The 24,826-nt window shown below is 46.3% G+C and overlaps 1 protein-coding gene across 1 annotated transcript in view; it reads right to left on the bottom strand.

Annotated features, from left to right (window-relative positions):
• CCDC69 (coiled-coil domain containing 69) overlaps window positions 1–24,826 on the bottom strand; it is a 284,855-nt gene that overhangs the window by 115,465 nt on the left and 144,564 nt on the right. The window contains exon 3 of the mRNA XM_069654005.1: window positions 15,027–15,106. Within this exon, the coding sequence (XP_069510106.1) occupies window positions 15,027–15,106 (80 nt within the window). The remainder of the gene's footprint in view (window positions 1–15,026; window positions 15,107–24,826) is intronic.

Below are 24,826 nucleotides of genomic sequence, written 5' to 3'. Positions count from 1 at the left end.
TCCCTTTCAAAGTCCCAACGTGGGTGCAACTCCTCCGCAATTCCCTCCCCCCCAATAAACTTCCCAAACAAAAAACTGGTCTAACGGAGGGAACCCCGTCATGACTGTCCCGTTTCCGCTCCTTAGGACCAAACATGGTCGTCGGGTGCCCTACGGGCGGGTAAACGTACCCTAAAAGAGGAATAGAACTCCAGGGGGTTGAGGGAGCTGGTGCTTCGGTGTTCCGCGTGGTATGATCCGTTCAGTTGCTTGTAGGGCGCGATTCCGTGTCGTTGTGCATCTGTGGAAGAGCTCTTTTCGTTATAGTTACGATGGGTGGTTCAGTTCTGCTTACGTCTCTTATCTTCGATGTCTGGCAGTTGTTGCTCGTCCATCCAGTCACGAGCGAGTGCCGGGGTGTCGAACAGGAGGGCCCTGTTGTTGTGTAGTACCTTTAGCCTGGAGGGGTACAGGAGCATGTATTTCACCCCGGCCGCTTTCAATCTAGCCTTAGTGTATATGAACTGGGCCCTGTTCATCTGTACTTGGAACGTGTAATCCGGGTAGATCGCAATCTTGGCCGAGTTCCTCTGGATCTGTCCTCCCGAGCGCGAGAAGGCCAGGATGACCTCGCGGTCTCTGTAATTTAGCACCTTCGCTATCATGGGCCTGGGTGGGGCGCCCGGTGGCGGTTTCTTAGCGAGTGATCTGTGGGCCCTCTCTATGGTGAATCCCTGTGAAAGTTTCCCCGCTCCGATCTCTTGTAGCAGGAGATTTTCTACGTAGTCGGTGGGGTCTGAGCCCTCTATGCCTTCAGGTAGGCCTAGCAGCCGGATGTTATTTCGGCGGGCCCTCCCTTCGGCCTCCTCCGCTCTGTCTTCCAGATTCTTAACTCTCTGCCGTAGGCCGTCTACATCGTGTAGGAGTTGGGCCTTTGCTTCAGTATTTTCTCGTACCTGGGTCTCCAACGTCTCGGTCCTGTCCGCTAGCGCACGGACGTCTTGGCGCAGGAGCCCCAGGTCGATGGCCACGGCATCTATCTTGTTCACTATCGTTGCTTGGAATGAAGCGATGGCCTCCATGAGTTGGGTATTGCTGGGTTCGGTCGGCGCCGCGGCGGGGCCCGGGTCCTTATTAGCCGTTGTTGCTTCGGGGCACCCAGGGGCTGGGTGGTCGTTAGCCGCATACACATCCAGGGTGGTCTGTCGCTGTTTAGATTTGGCTCCCCTGCCCGTAGATCTGTCCAGGCTGGCCATGTTTACAGGTCCCCGGCGGGAGGGCCGCGCGCCTGTGTTTTTCCCTCGTCTCAGCGGGCGGGCCCGGTTCACTCTCCAGTCCCCGTCGGACCCCACCGCGGGGCCACTATATATGCCCTCGCAGGGACCGTCTCGAACCCGGTGAGGCCTCCTTCGATCTTCCTCCGGAGCCTCTTCTCTCTCACTTGCGATGGGGGCGCGGATCTCCAGGCCAGCGCGGGGCTCCACGGGCTTAGTAGGATGCGGCCGCCATCTTGGTCTCAGATTACGCCGTTGTTCGCAAGCCGCGTTTAGGTCTTTTAGGGCCGCGATTTCCTTGTATGAGAAGTCCAAGGGCCTCCTGCAGGCTTCCACCACTCCTTCGATGTTTCTGCGGGCTCAAGTGTTGCTTAAGTGTCCCGTAAAGCAGCTTATCGATGTCCTTCGAGCGGAGCTCACCAGAGACGCGTCCACTCTACATGGCGGTTAGCCACGCCCCTCCTGCCAGAGTCACAGTTAACGGGCGTTTGTCACGAGTCTTTCACCTCCAGAGAGGGACGAGGCAGGGTTGCCCCTTTTCCCCTCTCCTCTTCGCCATGACAATGGAAATCCTGGCAGAGTACCTCAGGGGCTCATCGACGGTGAGAGGAATTGAGGTGGGCGAACGTACCTTTAAATTAGGCCTCTATGCAGATGACATCTTGCTCCACCTGCGGGAGCCCGCAAGGTCAGTCCCAGCTGCTCTGCAGGTGATTCACCAGTTTGGTCACTTCTCCGGATTTAAGGTAAACGTAGGCAAGTCAATGATCTTTCCCTTCGCACCCGATGCGGATAGAGACTTGGTGGAACTTGTCCCACTGGGCCTCCGAATTTGTACGGAGGAGATAAAATATCTGGGGATTAACATAGTTCGTCCTGACGGGGATTTAGGCCAGGCAAACTACCCCCCGCTCTTTGATAGACTATTCAGGGACATGGAGGGTTGGGGGAAGGGGTAGATCTCCTGGATGGGAAGAATAAATGCCATAAAAATGAATCTGCTCCCTAGGGTGCTGTACGTATTCCAGATGCTCCCCTTGGAGGCTCCTGAACCATACCTCAAAGAAGCCAAGAGGCGTATACTGAGGTTTATATGGCAGGGCCAGAGACATAGAATTGGATACGCGACTCTCACTCTCCCCAAGGATAGAGGGGTTGCTCTGCCGGACCTGAAAGCCTACCATAGAGCAGCCCAATTTAGGGCGTTGGCTCCCCACCTTAGAGAGGACCCCAATAATCAATGGGTATACATCGAAAACATTTACCTACACCCAGTTACCATAGGGGAATGGCTATGGGTCCCACTGAAAAAGCTCCCCAAAAGAATCAGGGACCACCCAATTCTGGGTACAATGTGGAAAGCATTAGCGGGGAAAGGCCCTAGTGAAAAAGTCACCACATGGCCCTCCCCCCTGAGCCATATCTGGTCTACTCCTGTCCTGGAAGAAATCCCGGGCCATGAACACTACCAGTCATGGTTCGACGCGGGCCTGTGTAGGGTAGGCCAATTGGTAAGAGAGGACACATTTATAAGCATCCAGGAGCTGGAAGCAGCTCTGGGAATCTGCAGGCTTTCCCCACTTCTATAACAAATTAGGCAAAACACAAATGTATAAAAGCTACTAGCAACAACCTGAAAACCCAAGGATAGGTCCAGATCGTAAAACCAAACCCTAAAAACCAGGGTTTTATTTATTTTACTTATTTAACTCTGGGGTAGACTCAAATTTATTCAAAGAAGAATAGAACAAGGTTGTGACTGAAGACAGGAGGATAGAGCGAAAAGAGGGTGCTATCCCTACCTAACGTGCGCTCTTAGCTAGGTTGCGGTGTTACAACGCCTATCTATTAGTGACAGAATAAGAGTAAAATTGCCACTTCTACAGTAAGTAATACGTTCAACCTTGAGAGTCTCAGCCCACTCTCTTCTCGATTGGCTTAAATCGGAAGAGACTAGCAACAAAACCAGGGAAAGGAAAAGAGAGTCAGCCCAGGAAAGTGAAGAGAGTCAATTTTTCTCTTCAAACTAGACCGTGTGGCATCTAATGGGATTGACAATTTTTAATAGCCCATTGATTGTCACACCGCTCCTGGGGTACTCGATTATAAAAATGACACAACTTCGGGAAATGGGATAAGTTCCCAATCCCATAAACACACACAAAGACAATACAATCACCTCTTCCCATGTGGAGTCAACTTTTTGCTCATGGAAAGTGGGACAATGTAAACAAGTTTGCTCAAGACTAAAATGGGAGCAAATTGGAGTCCTTTTAGATGATACAAACACCGTCGACCGGTTTCAGTGGCTTAGGTTTAGTAACGCCACATTCTTCAGGACAGTCTAAGCTCCTCGCAAGTTGGTGCATTTTGTTATGCAACAACTAGTTTAATGAGGACAATGGTTAAAAACAATAGATGGCATGGTACATTACCACCCTGCAGTAGGTGTCATGGAACTGGAACAGTCTGGGAAGGAACCCTTGGTATTCACTCCCTTTTGTTCTGGCGTGTTCCAGTTCCATGACACCTACTGCAGGGTGGTAATGTACCATGCCATCTATTGTTTTTAACCATTGTCCTCATTAAACTAGTTGTTGCATAACAAAATGCACCAACTCGCGAGGAGCTTAGACTGTCCTGAAGAATGTGGCGTTACTAAACCTAAGCCACTGAAACCGGTCGACGGTGTTTGTATCATCTAAAAGGACTCCAATTTACCCCCATTTTAGTCTTGAGCAAACTTGTTTACATTGTCCCACTTTCCATGAGCAAAAAGTTGACTCCACATGGGAAGTGGTGATTGTATTGTCTTTGTGTGTGTTTATGGGATTGGGAACTTATCTCATTTCCCGAAGTTGTGTCATTTTTATAATTGAGTACCCCAGGAGCGGTGTGACAATCAATGGGCTATTAAAAATTGTCAATCCCATTAGATGCCACACGGTCTAGTTTGAAGAGAAAAATTGACTCTCTTCACTTTCCTGGGCTGACTCTCTTTTCCTTTCCCTGGTTTTATTGCTAGTCTCTTCCGATTTAAGCCAATCGAGAAGAGAGTGGGCTGAGACTCTCAAGGTTGAACGTATTACTTACTGTAGAAGTGGCAATTTTACTCTTATTCTGTCACTAATAGATAGGCGTTGTAACACCGCAACCTAGCTAAGAGCGCACGTTAGGTAGGGATAGCACCCTCTTTTCGCTCTATCCTCCTGTCTTCAGTCACAACCTTGTTCTATTCTTCTTTGCATAGATTTGAGTCTACCCCACAGTTAAATAAGTAAAATAAATAAAACCCTGGTTTTTAGGGTTTGGTTTTACGATCTGGACCTATCCTTGGGTTTTCAGGTAGTTGCTAGTAGCTTTTATACAGTTGTGTTTTGCCTAATTTGTTGTGTTAATAATATCTATCTAAGGGCAATACCCTGTCAACTTATAGAAACTGCCTCATTGTTTGCTAATATTTCCCCGCTTCTATACCTTCACCTCAAGGGCATCCTAATGAAGCCGAAACTAAAACCTTGCTTACAAAGAGGGCTTACCCCAGTTGAGAAAATTCTAGACACCCACACAGAAATGAAAGGCCTCATCTCCCTCTTGTACGGAGCATTGCTAACCTTCCGGGAGGGAACGACTAAAAGCCTCAGAGGGAAATGGGAAAGGGACCTGGGTTGTGCCATTGGAGATGGGCTCTGAGGGAAATTATGTAGCAGGGCTTTTAAGACATCCATCTTATGCCAGTACAAGTCCCACGCCATCAAGCTCCTCTCCATAGGTGGCAGTATGACCCGATCTCCCTCTCTAGGATGTTCCCAGGTACCGTCCCGCTGTGTTGGCATGGATGTGGAGAAAGAGCCGACTACTGGCATATGCGGTGGTCCTGCAAGAAAGTGCAAGCCTACTGGTCAGAAGTGCTCAGCTGGCTTAAGGAGGCGGGAGAGGGGGTTTACTCACTAGAGCCATTTCCACTAATATTCGTACTCCGCCACAGGGACGACCACTGGGAGAAACTCCCGGACCTGACACACTTCCTGCTGTTGGCAGCCAGAGATGCATGGGCCAGGACCTGGAAGAAACCATCGCTCCCCTCAAGGAGGGAATGGGTGATAGTGGCCAAGGATATTTATTTTATGGAGAGACTAACAGCAGCAACGGCTCCAGCACGCAGGTTGAGACTGACTGGCTGCAATTCATGGAGGCGTTCTCTAACGTAGAGGATGAGGCAGGAGTTTAACAGGAGTACTCCACCCGGCCCGAAACTGCTTGTGGCATAAGACTCATTGTACTTTTCCAAGTACAGTTTACTAATTTTTGTTCCTTGCATGCCCGGTTGGAACTGCCCGAAAAGGATAATCATGGTGATGTGGTTTGTGTGCCCTATTATGAGGGGTCTTGTGCGGGAGGGGGGAGGGAGGGTGTATACAGCGGAGTGTTATGGTTCTCTAATGGAAGTTGACACAGGCCAGTGCCCCAATGTCATTGTTTGTACTTACGCTTTGTTGCCATGAGAAACCAAAAAAATTGAATTAAAAAAAAATAATATTTAATGTACTTGTTTTACTGTGTACCCAACAATAATTTGTTGACAAAATGGAGGTCCTTGGCTGAGGTGTAGAATGTTTCTGTATGCTTTGTAGGTGTGTAGAATGAAGGTGGCACTGTGCTTCTTGGCAAAATACTTGTCTAAGCCATTTGATCATGCATAGGTATTCACAACAATGACTGATCTAAATAACCACTCACTGAACATTTAATCTGCCACGGCTTTCAGCATCATTAAAAACCATTTTTGTATTTCTCCTGAACATAGCAGATAAGAAAACTGCGTATTAAGGAAGTTGAACAAATGGCCAATTTTCTACTGTGATGTGATTTAGACGTTCTATTTGATATAAAAACAATTGTTGCAAAAATTGGTTCTCAAGAGTCGCAAGTAGCTATTTCACTGGTCCATATCAATATTTCTGTGGCATGAAGTGCAGTTAATTTGTGTTCACTGACTGCTCCTATAGTGAGAAAATAATCCAGGAGGGAGGCAAGAAAAGGTGTGCGGGAGGTGGTTTGCCGTCCGTGCTTTAGAATGCGATTGCTTGTGAGTGAGCCACACATGCTGGCTGCCTTGAACAAATAGAACATATCTATTGCGTTTACTTGATAGTGAGACAATCGCCCCAGAAATGGATATCCGGTTGTACTATTCCCCTGCGACAGTAACGCGTCAAACAGATAAAGCTATAAACAAGCAGCAGCAAGACAAAAGGCAGCAGAATGAGTCTTCTGTGTATGAGGTTCAAGTGTTTGAGAGGGAAGATGTGGAATACACTAACCGTATGAGCGCGGACACTCGCTCAGAAGGTGCTGAACCATAATCACAGTTTCATGGTTTAAGCATGTCTCCACTGTGAGAAACCAGAAGGTGTCTCTTCCACTAGTCCCTGCAGATCTCTCAGGTGGCCAGGCCACAGCCATCGCCTTTGGATCCAGACCCAGGGGTTGGTCAGTGTGGGAGGATCACCTGGTTTAGGGGTCTTCGGGGAGTGGGACACCGGATGATAAGGCGCAGCATCCCTCCCCTGCAACACTATTTTCCCATCCTACTAGGTAGGATATGTGGGAACCTTACCCACCCCCCTCTTTGCCATATCCAGCTCATTCACACGGAAAGCCCGCTCTGGAGAAACCAGGCTCACACCAGAACAGTGTACCTGACATGTCCCGCTACTATGGTCAGGCGAAGTCAGGCAATTACTGACAATCACTCACACCTGACTTCCATTAAACTTCCCTACACAGATAAAAGGCGGAGCATGAGAGTGCACTCTGGGCGAGGCAAAGCCCACGAAGGAACAGCAGTTTCGAGTCAGCAGCTAAACTAGGGGAGAAAGGCGGCAAACCCAGAAGGGTTCATAAGAAGGGAAATACCCATGACCTTTTCGGCAAGATGACATTACTTTCAAGAAACCTTCTAGGCAGAAAGCATAAGTCCTGGAAACCAGACTGAAGAATCCTGCATTGTGAGTCAAAGATACTGATGGCCCTCCCGCGTAACCAAGGCAGAGAGGAGGAGCAGTAGCCGCCATGGTACCGTCCTTTCCTTCAAGAACAAAGAAGCGCCAGAGAGATCAACACAGCCAGTGAGTTGGGGAGACCGATGCAAGACCGGTCTGTGTTAAAGTCAAGGTTGCAAGCAGCAACATTGTATAAAGAGCGAGGAATGAACATAGTTAAACTCGTGTGATGAAAGACGCGAATAAAGCTTAACTGCTGATGAATGTTTGTCAACGGTATCATATCTTGCCTTCTTAAGTTCAGATTGATCCGGCACCTTGAATGTGCTCAATCGAAGCTCTTATAAGGTATCCTGCCAAAAAAAATGAAAGTAGACAATTAATGAAAACAATTGAGTGAAGTGATTCGAAGTGGTCCTGCAACGGTTTAAGCAAAACCCATCGCATGTGGGTTTTTGAAAAGAGGATCCGACTCCACACGAGGGAGGTCCATGGTCCGAGACCGAAACGAGGGAGACTAAATGTAAACATTGAGATATCAAGAGGATCCCGAGCCTGAACGAGGGAGATCCCTGGTCCAAGCCCCAACGAGGGAGTGAATATTGTGATAGAATGGGGTCTCAGCCAGAAGAGGGAGACCCAGGATGAACATTGAAAGCCTCTGGAACAGCGATCCGGCCCTTCGCTTCTAGAAGATAAGTACAACGCTGCTCAAACAGTCCCTGGGATTCATGGGGAAAGCGCAGGGGGCACTTCCCAACCCCTACAGAGCCCCTGCGCCACCACGTAGAAAAATAAGTGGGCGGGTTCTCGGGGGAGAATCAAACTAATGGTCACAACTTCAGTGAATGCGTGAACATCGAGGAAGATTCTTAGTTGTTTAATGTTTCATGTGTTTGTGGTTTCACGGAGCGTGACGCCGGGAAGGCGCTTGAGATATAACTGCATTATTCATACGCTCGGTCAGAAAAAAGACCGTGTTTGGGGCCAGCGCAGACCCTTGGGGATGGAAGCCACGTGCGACAGCGCACCCAGTCGGAACCCAAGACCTTCAAACACTTAGAGTGTAGAATGTGTGAGGAAGGAGTAGCGTGTATGAGCGACTGACCAATCAGAAAGCATACTCTAATGCTTGTTCTTTGTTTTCTTCTAGTTGGCATCTGATCCTCAGACTTCAAGGATGTGGCACAGGACTCGACAGCCTTTGCTGGATAGGACTTAAGGACAGAAGCAAAAGCTAAGTGTGCTAGTGCATGTGTGTGACTATTCTCATGAGAATGAAATGGGTCTATGTCAGTAACTGTTTTCTCACCAGTACAAGTGTGGTTTAACTTGGTGTTCAAAGAAACACGTGCATGTTTCATTAGAAGTGAAGTGTGAATGATAACACCTTTACATGTAAAGCTGTTTAGGCAATTACAACAGCCAGTTTCAAGGAAAAATGTGCAATCATCGTTTATCCTAATATTCCCCAGTCCCATCCATAACCTCTCCCTTACCCTCAATCCGGTTACCCTAAAATCCCCCTACCTATCCAAACATCGCAACCCTAAACCTCCTTCCCCGCTCTGGTCAAAGAGGTCTGTGTAAGCTTTTGACTTGCAGACACTGAGACCGCAGAGTGGGTGGTTGGTTCAGCATCACTCCTGCGCCTTGGTCCGGAGCATCCTCTGACCGATGCAGCATACCGTTTGCCATGCCGATTTCTCTCTAGGCCCAAATCTCTTCATGGGTAACTTTAAAAAGTAACTTATCAGTGTAGGCGTCAGCAACTGTAAAAATGCATTGTAAAATGACAAAGGAAAATTGCAGCATGAGAAGTCTGCTTGTCACAAGGAAGGCTATGTGATATGGCAGGATTTCAAAAGAAACATAAAAGACGATACATCAATCATGAAAGGCCTCAGTGAGGCATACACCAGAGATGTAACTGAAAATCAGCATTACATTAAAACAAGTGCTCAAGCTTTATTGTTAACTGATAAAACTAAAAATGCCCAAAGGGAGCATCGCTGCAACTCTGATGACATCAGTCACAAAAATGTGAGGGAAATATTGTATTTACTTGCTGATAAAGACAATATTGTAAAACAAAGAAACTTAATGGTCCAAAAATGCACGCTATTTACATCCATCCAATCAAAAAGAGCTTCTGTCAAATATGGCTGCTCTGGTCAGAGAGGGCATTGCTGAAAACCTTAAAGGAAGCCCATTTTCTATTCTTGCTGATCAGACTAAAGCTCTCCGCAAAACCAAAAAGCTGTCTGTTGTGGAATACTTACAAAATAATTCTGTCCATGAAGGATTCCTGAAATTCTATAAACGGCATTCAGCAGTTCATTAACTTCAGCTTCATTCTTGCACTTGTGCTTTTTGAAAACATATTGAAAAGGACCCAGACTCTATAAGAATATGTTACAGCAAGCAGATCTTGATCTGGTCTCAGCTGTCGTCCTTGTACGGACAGCCATACAAGAACTTGAGGAAATGCCTAATCAAGAGTTATGCAACAATACAAAATGTCTGGGACGAAGCAGTCCACCTGAGCAGTACGTGGTGGTATAAAAGCACCTCCAAATGATGAGGCGGAATTGGCCTCACAAAAAGTGTGATTTTCGACTGCCTTGCCACTTAAGAAATAGTGCCAGAATGGAGACTGTGGGGCAGCGACCAAAAACTGGACATAAAAGACGATTTCACTTAACATGTTGTGTATATAGTTCTTGACCGAATAATCTCAGAACTAAAATCCTGCTTTTCAAAAGATACTTAGCTGGTCATGGAAGGTATACAGGCAATAAATATCCCAGATCTGATTCTTTTCCCAGTTTTGAGAAATTGTCACCTATTGCCACATTCTATTACTGTAACCTGGAGAACTTGCAAACAGAACTAAAGCAGGCACTGGTAACCCTGGCAAGGAAGAAGGCATCTGATGCCATTAAGGTGTACACAATTCTGGAGTTCACAATCTTTCTAGAGCCCTGTGCTGTCCAGTCTTCAAACTGTATGACTGTATAACATTGCTTGTGTTTTTCCAGTGAGCAGCACTTCGTCTGAAAGAAGCTTTTCTGCACCAAAGACAAAGCCTTATCTGCACACAACAACGACAGAGGAAAGGCTATCAGATCTTGCCACACTGGCAACTGAATCCAGACTTGCTGCCCAAATACAAATATGCATGGATATTGTAATCAACAGGTTTGCATCGATCCATAGAAATTCACGTTTGAATCTTTAGTAACGTAAATTGTTTTCTGTAATTTGTGACCACAAACACCATGTTTAGTTTCAGTCTTACGTTAAACAGTTCTGGCTTTCAAGTCAAGTTACATGTTGCAAATTGAGTGAGGAAAAACAGTGGACAATACATTGATTTGTAAAACAATCTAGTCTTGTAAATCAGGCCAGGTCTGCGTTTGTATGTCCTCAGGAGAAGTACTTTCTGCAGTGATGCTAAAGCTTACACATTGGTTACTTAGCAGGTCTGTGAAGGCACTATTGGAGGGCATTTGTATATGATAGCAGCATTTGCTGCAAGGCGGTGCCTTTTACATGATGACTTACCATACAGTTAGGGGGCATTTGAATGTGCACGTACAATATGATGGCAGCACCTGGACATGGCCTGTGAGGCTATACCTTTCATATCGTGATGTTCAGCCTGTGTTGGGACATTTGCGTTGGGACTCGTGGGGCTCTACCTTACATATGGAGAATCTACCAGCAATATAATACTATTAGTGGGGCTTTTGAAGTTGTACTCATTGTGGCCCTTGCAAGGGTATACATTACATATGGTTCCTGCTCATGCCTGTGATGTCATTATTTTTGGATTTACAGGCTGCATTTACATCAGAACATGTCATACAGGGGAAGGCCTGGGCAAGGCTGCAATGCCACTGTTGAAACTGGCATTATATTTACTATGACTAAGTCATTCAGAGCGCACTTGAGCGATCTGAATGATACAAGGCCTATTAAGATCGTTGTATCTTTCCCTCCTTTTGTCTCCCCTTCCATGTCTTGTTGCACCTAGAAACACTTGTGTACAGGTGCGTTATAAATGACTTATCATATCATATATCATATATTATGCTCAACTGGTAGGCTGGCACAGTGCACTGAACATTGCTCTATTTAAGAGAACCATGGCACTTTTATGAGCATCTCCCCGTAGCTGAGCAACAGAGGTCGCTGTGCATTTACAGCACCCTTCAGCATTTGATCAACACTAGGGTGTACTTTGGAGTAACATGGCATTTGGTGCTAACACCTTTCAACTAATTCAGTTTTTTTATATTCTGGCACGTCCAAACCCAATGCTGTGCACTGCACGTTCTCCTGGCTGAATAATAAAACTGGTGTCATTCCTACTGACCTGTGAGTCATGGCATTCTGCTTGGGGTTGATGCCCTGGCATCAGAAGTATTAGACATCTTAATGCGTTTCCAACAGAATTGCTTGCTGTATAAATGAATGATTTTTACCTCCTGTGGCCCACTTTGGACTACTTTGTCCGTGTCAATTTAGGAAAAGCGTACACATTGCCCTTTTATAGATGCCCCCCCCCCTTACTTTTGTATGTGGTCCCTTCTCTGCGCTCCCTAAATTTGATTCCTGGAGACGCCACTGCTGTGAAGGAATGAGTGTGTCGTGAGAGGAGGGCGAGCAGAGGCAGGGTTCGTACCCTTACAGGTAGGCTAAAGGGGCGTCCAAAGCCAGTATGTGTCCGGGTCATAGAGCAATTGACACCGCAGGTCCCACCCCCCATGTCAGCCAGCTCAGGGTAGTGATTGATTAGCGGTAGTACGAGAGTGGGAAATAGAGGCCAAGCATAGCACTTGTCTACAAAATATTATAGCAGATACCTTTAGTATGTACACAGCTGAGCCATCAATGGCGCTCTTGGCGGCTACTCTGTATTGACTTGCAGTGGTTCTAGTATCTCAACACTGACACATTCACAGTGCATTAGAAAACATATAGGCTCACCACATTTTAGTTTGAGTTGAAGCACATCCCTTTTACCTGTACGATATGCATTTGCTGCTGAGACGGTGCAAGTGCACGCACACATGTTCTAATCCAGAATGCACCAACTTTGCCTTTTACCCCCACAAGCCCCATGCTCCCTCTAACATCCTCAAGGGAATTCGGTTTAATGCACTATGAACTTTATGTCTAATTCTTCTTCATACCTCAGTGTTCATACATAGCCCTGTAAATAATGTGGGTAAAAAGAAGACTCCCAGTACTACCACAAGATGGAGGGATATGCATGCTGATATCTTAAACCTCCTCATATATTATATTCCCATTTACCTGGGTCAAACACACCATCCTCAATTACACAAACACCAAACTGAGTTTAACACAACCTCATGCATTACACAGACCCAATAGTAGAGGAAGATTGAACATTAAGGCCCTGATTCACAGAACGTTTTCCAATGGGGTTTTGCCATTATAAAACGTGTCTGTGAATTAGCTCCCACGTATATCGTCCCGGAATGCCACGTTTATACAATAGATATAGATGTGTAAAGATAATGGAATAGAGGAGGATATATTTGGTGAGATCCCCAATAATACATATATATATTTTTTTTAGAGTATTATGTAACAACAAATCGCAAATAAGGAAGCTATTATTTGGGGACAATTGTGTTCATATTCAATGGGTGGAAGTTGGATGACATTCCAAGACAATATACTTGTTGTAATGGTTACATGTGATGACAACGAATCGTCAAAAAATAGCGAATTAAATAATACCGACTTTTTTTGTTAAATATTGGGGGGCCGTCCCTCAAAACCACCAGTTTACCCATGCTTTTAATTCCACCCCAAACCACCCCCACACTTTATAACCCCTTACCCCTAACCCTCATATATTTATTGTTCGTTATATTTTCGGTATTATTTCATTCGTCTTTTTCTTTCGATATACTGACTACATACCGTCTTAATGTTCAATCGTACTCTACTATTGATTATTTATTGGCATTTGTGGTCATCTTCCATGTATTTTCTAAAACCCCATGTTTTAAAAAAAATTAGTGATCATGCCCATCTTTCCATAGCTATTGATATGAAACCCGAAAAGGTGGATTAATTTAAAGAATTATAAAGTGTCTGTTAGACATAGTTCATTATTTGTGTAAGAGAGGGGGATATGTTAGACCCTGGGATGCTTGTGTAAGAAATGCGGGACTGCAAGACGCCAAAAGAAATCTGTGCAAGCATGTCATAGACCCTGGCCGGAGGGTGTGTTATGTAGGAGGGTGTGTTGAACCCGGGGGTAATTGAGGATGGTGCATATGACCCATGGAATGGAAAGGGATAAGGGCGCGTTAGACCTCATTAAGAGTCTGGAAACACGAGGAGGGCTCGCTAGACCCAGTGTTTTATGAGTCAGTGTAGGAGGATCTGGCAGAACCTATAGTCCACAAAGGAGGAGACTGTGTTACACCCCATTACGAGAATTAAGGATGGGGTGATGCTAGGATGAAGTGTTTAAGGAAAAAGCAGAGGCTGCTTTATTCCATATTAGGAATGTGCGATACTTGTACTTTTGTTTTTTTAAAGATTATAAAAATCTATTGCAGAGCACTCTAGTTAGATGAGCTCGATGAATTAAATTAAATGCTTATATTTTCCCCATCTTCCTTGTACTTCTTTCGATGAAAAGTAATCTGTAAACAGGAGGGTGATGTAAAGGTGCACAGACTGTGCAGGTGGTGAGGGAGTCATGGACCCTATTGGGGTCTGGGAAGTGGGACACTGTTAGATCAACTAAGAGTTGGTGTAAAGGCCAAGTGTTAGAAACAGATAGAATTGTTCAGCTATGTTACACCCTGTTTGACTCGTAAGTGTGTGTTACACCTTTTCATTACTCATTATAATGGTTGAGGGAGTGTTAGACTCTGTTAAGCAGCCAAAGGAAAGGTGAGGGTACGATTGGCCAAGTTTGAATTCTCTGCAATTTAAGAAACAAGGATGTGTTGGTCTGTATTATAAGCCTACGGAAGAGAGGAAGGAGTGATGAACCTGTAAGAGTCCAGGAAACATATGATGGTTTCAGGAATCAAGAGGTCAAGGCATCCAATTGAGGAATTTGTGTATGGGATGAAAACGTGCTCCAGTTTATCAGAGACACGGTGCGCGGGACCCTCAAGAGGATTCTATGTAAGATAGGAAGACATTTAAGGAGTACGAGTGTGGAAAACTCAATGGAGTCTGAAAGATTGTCACTCTTGTAGAGATAGATAGAGAGAGAGAGAGAGAGAGAGAGCGAGAGCGAGAGAAAGAGAGCGAGAGAGAGAGTGTATGTGTGCGTGTGAGTGTGCGCGCGCGCGTGTCTGTGTGTGTTTTTTTGGACTCGGATTGTGAAATGATGGTCAACCCATGTTAGGAGCCTGTGTAAATGATGAGGGTTACCTTAAACCCCTTCAGTGCCTTCTGCATGAGACGACGGTGCAATAGTTCAACTTGATTGAGGAAGAGATAAAGGAGTGAAAGACCCCTCAAAAATGTGTGTGCACCAAAGTACTGCTCATTAGACCCTGTTCAGGTTTGAGAAAGACAGGAGGGTTTGGTTCTAACTCCTCGGGTAATAAGTAAAGTAGTAATACTTCTTGTCCCCATTACAGGGAGAATTAGGGCATTGCAGGCGCTACTATTGATAAACAAGCTAATTCTTATTGGTCCGGAGGCAAGCGCACCTGGATCCCACCTGCTGGGAATGCTCTTTTGCGGTTCCTACCTCCTCCTGTTCCAGCTTACGTTTCCCGGGGGAGCCGGCGTGGTTCTTCTCGGAGCCCACTGGAACGGAGGATGGTCCATCTGTAAAAGAGACAATCGTGAGAAATGGGGGATAATGCAGCACTCACCACCTCGGGTATCTCTTGAGGCAGCTTTCCACAGCCTGGTTCTCGACAACCTCTCGCACAAGCAGTCATTAATTCACACAGATAGTTGCCCACTGGCCTGCCAACTCCCACCCAAAGAAAACCCAAATCTCCCATGCTATAATAATGGCTTCAGAGTAAAGGGACTGCCAGTGGCCGCCAAATACCCTCAACTTCAGAATAGCAATTGGGAAGGGCAGAATGATGCATGAGTTGTCCATCTGACCGCTGTGCACTGTATGCTATGGTTAGGGTTGAGCATAGTGGTAGGGAAAACAAGGACCGTATGTTTTCAAGTACCAGCCGAGAGTCGATTTAATAAATTATAATATCTAAAGGATTTCCTATTCCTAATAAAAATTTGGAATACTGGCGAGATTTAAATACCAAAGTTTCTGGTTCGTGCATTCGTTCGTTCGTTCTCTCTCTCTCTTTTTCTTCTCCCTCTCTTTCTCTCTCTCATATATCCCACATCTTCTCACTGTTAGAGTGAAAGAATTACTGTCTGCTTTTGTACCTTTAAAAATACCTGGACAGGTAATGCCAAGTGCAAACATTTTCTTTCATAGTCGTTACTGGGACAGACCGGGGTTTCCTCTCTTTCAGGCACAGCCCAGTTGGAGCACCAAACTCCGGCAATACGTTTGGGACTATTTTGGATTACCCAAGTAGGGTCGTGCAGAGGGGGCTGAGGGTGGTGAGGGGAGTACCTGTCAGAGTAGCAAGTACTCCCCAGAACCCATAGCCACTGGATGAGGTGGGGCAGGAGGAACAAAACAGTAATGACATGAGATACGACAGATACCAAAAATGAGTTCATGCCACATGCTGCCAGGCACTATCAAGTCATTGAGTACCTAGCATGGTTGGTCTGACCTTTAGGCAGTGGAATAGTGGTGCCACCCGCAGTCCCTGCAGAGGGGGGGCAGCTCACTGCCCCATGCCCAGGGGGGCCCGCCTCAGCCCTCACTAAAGTCAGGGTGAGGGGTGAGAGACTGCGAATGTCTGGAAACATCGGAAAGGAGTACTCGGGAGGATAGCTCAGGGGCAACATGCTCACCTTGCAAGCAAGACGACACGGAGCACCACAGGTTCGAACCCAGAGTCCATGCTTAGAAACCTCTGGGTATTAAGCGTGTTATAAATAACCTATCATATCATATCACTCTGCTTCTGGCTCCCCAGGGCAAGTAAGACTGACATGTCCAAGGGAAACGGAGCAACCTCCGGTCCTCTGTACATGTCAGATTGCTGACATGCGTATCGGAACCAGAGGCAGAGCAGCCCAGTATCCAGGCCTCTGGTTCTTACCCTCCATGCAGACAGAGCTTTCTGTTCCTGTCTGTGTAGAGCGGGAGTCTGAATACAGAGCATTGTGGCAGACCCAACACAGAAAACAGTAAAAAAGTGTTTTTTGTCTATATGTGTAATTTTTGATTGTGTGTATGATACATGTGTGCGTGTCGGATGTGTATGTATATATGCGTTTGTGCATGTGAATGGTATGCATGTATGTATGTATATGAATGTGTGTGTCATCATTTGAATACGAATGCAGTGTGCGTGAATGGCCTTGGTGGGTGTGCAGTGTGAATGTTCCGTGAGTGTGTGTGAGTGAATATGAGAGAAGGTGCATGGGTGAATGACTAGTGGCTGAATGGGTATGAATGTGATTATGTGTGCATGTGAGGTGCTGGGGGCCCAGGAAGCAATGAAGCACTGCTGACATTTCCTTGATGGGACATGCCATGTTTTACTGGCATTTATGGGCAATGCCAAGTTGATGAGTATTAAAGCATGGCTAGACTGGCATTTTGGTGGAGTCATTCAAGCCATTGCTTACTGTGGCGTGATATCTTTACTGGGCATTTATGATAAAGCAAGTATAATAAGTGTTATTACATAGCTAGACTGCCATTTTGGTGCACCCAGTCTAACCATTTCTTACTCTGCCATGACATTTTGTACCAGGCATCTACGATAAAGAAAGCAAGCATGATAAATGTTATTACATGACTAGATTGGCATTTTGGTACAGCCAGTCTAGCCATTTCTTGCAGTGCCATGACATTTTGTACTGAGAATTTATGATAAAGCAAGCTTGATCAGTGTTATTACATGGCTAGACTTGCATCTTTGTGCAGCGCAGTCTAACTATTTCTTACTCTGGCATGATGTTTTTTACTGGGCATCTATGATAAAACAAGCCTTACAAGCGTTCTTACATGTCTATACTGGTCTGCATTGGAGCCAGTTTGGACATGCTTTCTTACTGTGGCATGGCATTTGCAAAGCCACAGGTGTATGTTCCTACATGGGGGTACTGGCATATATTGTCAGAGCCAGCTTGGATATGTTTTCTTATAGTATCATTACTGACATTATGTGCAAATAAAACTATGTTCCTTGATGGGAATACTGTCATATATTAGTGCAGTCAGAATGCTAATGTATGGGTGCAGCCAGCGTGAAAATGTTTTTTTATACTGGCATATATTGTGGGGAATATTGTGGGGAAAGGCATGAAAATGCATTGGCAAATGCTCCAGTCACCGGTGGTGACTTACATCTGCTGGATTTTTCCCTTACACAACCGATTACAAATAGTCTGTATTTTTAACCTATTTTTCACAGACCGTGTGATGTATGATGCACAATTTTAACCCATTGTACAAATAAAGTTCTTGGGGTGCAATAAAGGGGCCCAACACAGTTTTTAGTTTCGGGCTGCCTCACAGGCCTGACACGCTACTTCTGTAAGCCACTTTTTTTGGTCAATGTGGGCTAGTGTTTTTGGCCAAAACGAGACCGTTTTAGTTACTGCATTGTGCAGGTTATTGTACGGATCATATATGCTTTAAAGTACACCTTTAGCAACACACTGAACCAAACCCCCACCCCCCTCATATAGTACTTAGCCTGTTATAAATAATTAATTGGCTTTTACGGTTGTTGGACACTTTCTCTGTGGTGACCAGGTGGATTTTATGTCCCAGCTGGACCCTTAAGTGCAAATGCATGGCAGAGGAGAGTGCTATTTAGCTTCAACTAAGGCTAAGGCTACCATATTTCTATCATACCATTCCAGGTGACTCTGAGTCTATGTGCCACTGTGCAGGTTGGTCCGGCATGCAAGTTTTTCCCCATCAAAGGAGATTGGAGGCGGTAGGATCTCTCACCAGAATAATATTGTGGCAATAAGACCCGAGGTGGCGGGCCAATAACACCCCAGGTAATGCCTGGGGCCGTAGTTATAGGCCCGAGCATAGCGAGGGCCTTAACGAAGCCCCCGGGCATTACCTGCGGCGGTATTGGTCCGCCGCCGAGGGTCTTATTGCCATTAGCACCCCAGCCCCATTGGATCGGGGTGCTAATGGCATTTTTTTTCTGTTTCGGCACGTTTCGAAACAGAAAAAAATAAAAATAATAAAGATAAAAAATGGCCGCCGGGAAAGGAAAAACGGAGCCCGTTTTCCCTTTCCATGGCAGCCATCAGGAGTGTTCGCAGCGCGTCCGCTCCCGAAAAAAAAAAAAAAGAGAAAAAAGAAGCAGAAGGTAAGTGGGGTTGGGAGGGTGCAAGGGAGGGGAAGAATAAAAAAAAAATACATACCTGCATCCCCGCTGGGGGACGATGGAAGCCTCCAGCTGTGTGGAGGCGCGAAGCAGGGATGGCCCGCTCCGAGTCTCCACACTGCTGGAGCCTGCTATCGTTGCCCAGCGGGGGCGCAGGAGCAAAAAGGTAAGTGGGGTAGGGAGGAGGGAGGTAGGGAGGGAAGGAAAAAGAAAAAGCTTACCCGAGTCCCCGGCGGGGGGCGAAGGCAGCTTCTCAGTCGTGGGGAGGCTCGGAGCAGGGATGGCCCCGCTTCAAGCCTCCTCATTGGCTGAGGGGCTGCCACGCCCCCGCCGAGGACAAGGCGGCTGGAATCCCAGCCGAGAATCGAAGGATTCTCGACCGGGTAATGACCCGGCAAGATCCAATCAGAATGCTTGTTGCATTCTGATTTTCTCTCGCCGGGTACTAATGTTTAAACTGGCCTCAATGATCACATTTTTCCATATTTTCTAGATTTTCATAGGGCGAGCCTCAGTTAATTACAAACATCTTAATACATAGCTCGCCCAGTCCTGCTTTTTCTATGCATTCTGGGACTTGTAGTTTTCCTTTTTTCATTATAAACTCAGAACTCGCAGATTACTAAGGTGAATATCTGGACTGGATGGGCTACGAATATGTTGTCCTTAGAACACTAAATATCTATCTTGCTTTCTTTGCAGCCCTAGAAAACTTTTTCAGCAATTGCAAATAATGTGTCAGAAAAGTTAGCACTAGTTTTAAAGAGACTCTAAGAGGTAAACATCCTATCAGTTGTTTCTCCCCCAAAGACCCAAAGAGATCGCATACATCCTGTGCAAGCAACCAAAATAAAATCAGTCTAACTGGCATCATATTTCAGGGTGAGCCCAGAAAATAAATCTGGCTGCTGCTCGGATATTTTAGTGTCCCGCCACTATTGGGGGTTAGTCAGTATGCCTGCACTTAGCAAGCAGGAGAATATACTGGATAATGCCAGTGGTAATCAAGCGGTGGTAACGAGTATGTCAGGGTTCATTCAGTTACATCAAGATGCTATAACATTCATGATAGAGAGGGGCTGACAGTGGTGCGGCCATTCACCATCTACACAACCACAGTATGGTAGAGACAGATGTCTCAAAATGCATCATGCCTAGCGTGAGTAAGCAATTAAGTACCAAAATGCACCATGCCTAGCGTGAGTAAGCAATTAAGTACCAAAATGCACCAGGCGTGAGTAGCCCACTAAGTCTCAAGTTGCACCATGCCTGGCGTGAGTAGCCCACTAAGTCGCAAGTTGCACCATGCCTGGCGTGAGTAGCCCACCAAGTCTCAAGTTGCACCATGCCTGGAGTGAATAGCCCATCGAGTCTACGTTTTTCACATTATGACCATTATGAACACAAGGCTGCAATTCCAGGATGCAAACAACACACACCTCATCACCATGAGCACCAGAACTCTTGGCTTTCCAATTGATTTCAACGTGTGATTCAAAGATCACAGGTTGAAATCAATCACGCTGAAAAAAGATAATATATATCTATATATTTGACAAGGCCTGCAGTAGCAGCCCTGTAGTTATTTTTAAGTTGCTCAACTCATAGAAAGAGCACTTTTTGGGTAGCGTATAACTTTGCCCACCCCTGAACGAACACTCACCAAACTTTGTAAAAATAGTATATTGCCCCCTCGAAATGTTTCTTCAAAGTATCGTGCTGTTTTGTCTGGGGTGGAGGGTGGGGGGGAGTTACAGGGGGCGTCCCAACATTTGTGGAAACCCTCATAGACGCAATGGAAAGAAAAATGTTGTTGACGCCTACAGCCCAAACTACTGAATGGATTTTCACCAAATTTACGGCAGGAGCAGCGGCTTGATCCCAAAAGCGTGCATTTGTAAATGTGGTGTAAATCCGTCCAGTATATATTTTTTAAACATCCAAAAAGTAGGTGAAATAAAATTAGTGATAACTGGGTCCGGTCCGCAGATTAATTTCCTGATTCGGGGTCCGCGCATGACTCTGGAGCAATTAGGGGGCGGTGTGATGACTGCGGACATCATACATGCCTGCTGATTGGGCGGTGAAAAGCGTGATGTGCGTCATATTTTTTTAAACAGTCGCCATGTTAGATCCGCAGACAGCCGCTGGTGTCCGTGGATAGCGTGGTGGGGAAAAAGTCTGTAAAACACATTTGGGGTTATTTGATGGCTGAAAGAGAGCATGGAAAGGGTAGGAGAGTGGAATAAAGATGATATGGAGCTGTTTTTATAGGTGATAAAAGGGTTTGCAGATGCCGCTGAGTCCGCGGTCAATTCTTACTGTCCGCGGCCATCATATGGATGGCAGGGGGCTCTGGGTGAGTTTTATAATTTGAAGGTGTATTGCAACATACATGTTATATGTTTTAATTCTATTGTGGTGGTTGTGGCCATAGGCCAGGCCCCCAAGAATCTGGCCATGCACACTATAGTAATGTGTATAGTAATTAAAGGTAATGTAGTGGGAGTATACAGTATTTGTAATATGGTGTAATGATATCATTAAAGTGTATATGGTATTTATGATTGTAGTACAATTGAGGACAGTGCTTCTTGATGTCTCCTCCACCTTTCACACGGTGAACAATTGTATTTTCGTTAAACATCGGTTACAGGATACCATTAGCATCATGGACGGGGCACGGGACGGGGTGACTTGTTTTCCTCACTAATCACCCTTACCAGCCTCAACTGGGCTGTTTGTACTCCACCATCTCACTGTATACCTGCAGAGTACCCCAGGGCTTTATCCTATAATTGTGGCTCTTCCATATCTATTTTGTCCCTCTGGCATACCTAATGTCTTCCTTCTTTTCTCATTTCCAGTGTTATGGTAATGACGCACAGGGTTCCTTAAATTTCCCTGAACTAATTTGTTGTTCTCATGTTTTATCTCTAACTGTCTGACCGCCATTGAGGCATTGTGTGTGGCTAACAATCTGTGTCTAAATGCCAGTAAAACAGAGATCTTTCTTCCTGTGACCCTTGTGCTCTCTCTCCTACCCTCTGGCCGCTGTCTTTGGGCCCTCTACTGTCACCATCCTGTGAGGTCAAAAACCTTGGGGTTATCTTTAAGTGCTCTCTCTCTTTTACTTCTTACATTTTGGAGCTTGTAAAGAAAGGCCATGCTTTCAGCTTGACCTCCTTACAGGCAGTTTACCATTCCTCACCTTCCGCCAGAAGCTCAACGTCTGTAAAGCCCTGGTCTTGTGTAGGCTAGACTACTGAAACAGCCTCTTCCTTAACCCCCCCCTTTGTTGTCTATCTCCACTTTGGCTACTCTAGAATAGGGCTGCAAGATTTATCCTTGGCCTCAAGCCCAAGGATCGTATTGCTGCAGCCCTAAAATGTGTACATGGCTCCTGCTAATTGCAAGGACTACAATATTTCCATTCCATATTTCTATATCTAATCGGCACCAGTACACCGCCCCCTTCAGCACTGCCGTTGCGTGTCTACCATGTGGCGGATGTGTACCACACCCTTGGGCCACCTCTGCCCCAGCAGGTAGCTAGTGGCCTCCCAGTTTGGCATGTCTTGGCACTTTCCTTCTGGGCTTGTATGAGCACTTGGTAATCCCTACTCCTCTTTCCATTCATGCACTCCTTTTACTGCACAATGTGTATGTGCATTTATAGCGGCAGTGTGTACAATTTCTTTGGATAAGCAAGTGAAATGCATATGCAAAAGATCTGTAGAACATTTGTACGTGGCAGTTGGTGTGATATGATATGGCATTTATAAAACACCTATACACAAGTGTTTCAAGTGTGTAATCTTAATATGTTGATAGGGTTGTTTTTTTTTAAAGTTTATTTTTATTTTCAAAACCAAACAAAAACACCACACAATACAACTGTTCCAATACATAATAAAGCATTGTTAGACCATCACATTTTGCAGTGTGGTAGTGTAGTTCCCCGACCTACCCCTCCCCTCCCCCAAACTAGAGCCAGCTCACTCGTGTCATCTGTAGGAGCATCATCGGGTAGCGCAGTACCTATGCACTCATCATCTGGGTTCTCTGATTCATTGTTACCCTGGTGAGGGGTTGCCATAGAGGCCACCAATTGCCGCCAGGCCAGCAGGGGGCCTACTTCCTCCTCACCCCCCCTAGTGACCGCTTCAAACCAAACTACGGATTCCGCTTCCGCCCATTGCAGGAGGTCCGCCCACCATAGCTCCACCCTGGGTCTGTGGGCCGTCTTCCAGCCCATGGCAATCCTGCGCTTGGCCAGGACACAAGCTAAATCCTTCATTTTGCTTATGTGCTTTAAGTCCCGGGGTCTGGGAAAAATCCCGAGCATGCATGCCTGGGCTGATCCCACGTCCGACACCACTCCCCCACCAGCCAGATTCGTTTTAATCTCATCCCAAAATCTATGTACCTCCGGACAAGCCCAGAACATGTGTAGCAGCCCCGCTTCCACCTCCCCACACCTGGGGCACTTCTGTGTAACCGAGCCTGCAAACCTTGCAATTTTCCCAGGGGTCAGATAAGCCCTATGGGTAACATACAGTTGAAGTTGTTGGAGTCTCGCGTTCCGGGACATCTTTTTATGGTACCTCTTGACTCTCTCCCATTGCCAGTCTGTCATGGGTCCTCCCACCTCTTCCTCTCAGTCCTGTCTCAATTGGAGCAACTCTTTCCCTGCCCTTGCTCTCAGGAGCTCGTATATCCTCGATATTTCGTGCCCGCCCTCCGAGACATCATACATAGTTTCCAGGGAGGCATCAGGTTCATCAGCTAGCACTGTCTCCGGCCATCTCTCTCTAACCCGTTTCAGTAGCCTAGCATAGGTTATAAATTGACCTCGATGCACCCCTGTCTCTTCTTGCAACCTCTGAAAGTCCACTGTCTCCCCTTCCTGCCATATATACCCAAGGGTGGCCAAGCCTACCGGTTCCCAGTATCTACGGACTGACTCAAATAATTGGGAGTCGTTCCCGCACAGCGCCACCAGTGGGGCCTGCTGGGAGTGCGGCTCCGACTCACCCATCATTCTCCATGTTCTGCGCCAGACTTCCCAGCCCAGCCTCAATAACCGCCCCCTTCCCACCAGTTTGTCCTTTCATAACCACGCCACTTCCCTCAAAAGTATGGGGCTGAGTCTCCCCGCAAAAGTCTGGCTTCCGCCGAATCTTCAACCGAAAGCCACCTGGCCACATACAGCAGCTGCCACGCCAGATAATAGAGTTCAAAATTTGGCAGGCCTATACCCCCCTAATCGCACGGGTTCTGGAGTTTCCACAGGGCCACCCTGTTTCTGGAGTTACCCCACACGAAACCCCTACACACACTATGAAGTCTCACAAATAGGCTCCTGGGAATCAAAAACTGAACATTCACAAAAAAAAATGCAAGAGTCTAGGCAGGACCACCATCTTGAGCAAGGCCGCTCTCCCCATCATAGACAGGGGCAATCTAGACCAAAACACCATGCTGTTCCTGAACCCCTCTATTGCTTTCTCTGTATTATGTTGGTGCTCTGCCTCGATCCTGTGGTAAACATTTACTCCCAAATACCTAAATGTCTCAATCTGCCATGGTATCGGCAGGATAGGCAGCCTCTGCAACGGGACATTCCTATATCTGCCCAAGGGAAACAGGCTAGACTTCCTAGGGTTCACCGATATGCCCGAGAGAGTGGCATAATGGTCCATCACATCCAGCACATACTGCAGGTTCTCTTCCGGATAACGCAGATAAAGGAGCATGTCGTCCGCATACAGTGATACCAGGTGGCTACCACTTACTGTGCTAATGCCCACCTACCCATATTGTTGCCGCAGGCATATTGCCAACGGCTCTAGTGCTAGTATGTATAGCATGGGTGACCAGGGGCATCCCTGTCTGGTCCCGCTGCTGAGTTGCCAAATATCTGAGATTATGGACCCTGTTTTGACTCTGGCCATCAGGGTGCTGTACAACAACTAGACCCACCTGATGTATCCAGGTCCCATACCGTAACCCCTCAGGGCCGCTTTCAGCTAAGGCCACCGTACCGAATCAAAGGCTTTGACCGCGTCCAGCGACACGA

Source organism: Ambystoma mexicanum, chromosome 3q (assembly GCF_040938575.1).
Source record: "Ambystoma mexicanum isolate Mex_15411 chromosome 3q, UKY_AmexF1_1, whole genome shotgun sequence".
NCBI classification, from domain to species: Eukaryota; Metazoa; Chordata; class Amphibia; order Caudata; family Ambystomatidae; genus Ambystoma; species Ambystoma mexicanum.
The sequence above is the reverse complement of the archived record's forward strand: the minus strand, read 5'-3'. Positions and strand labels throughout refer to the sequence as shown.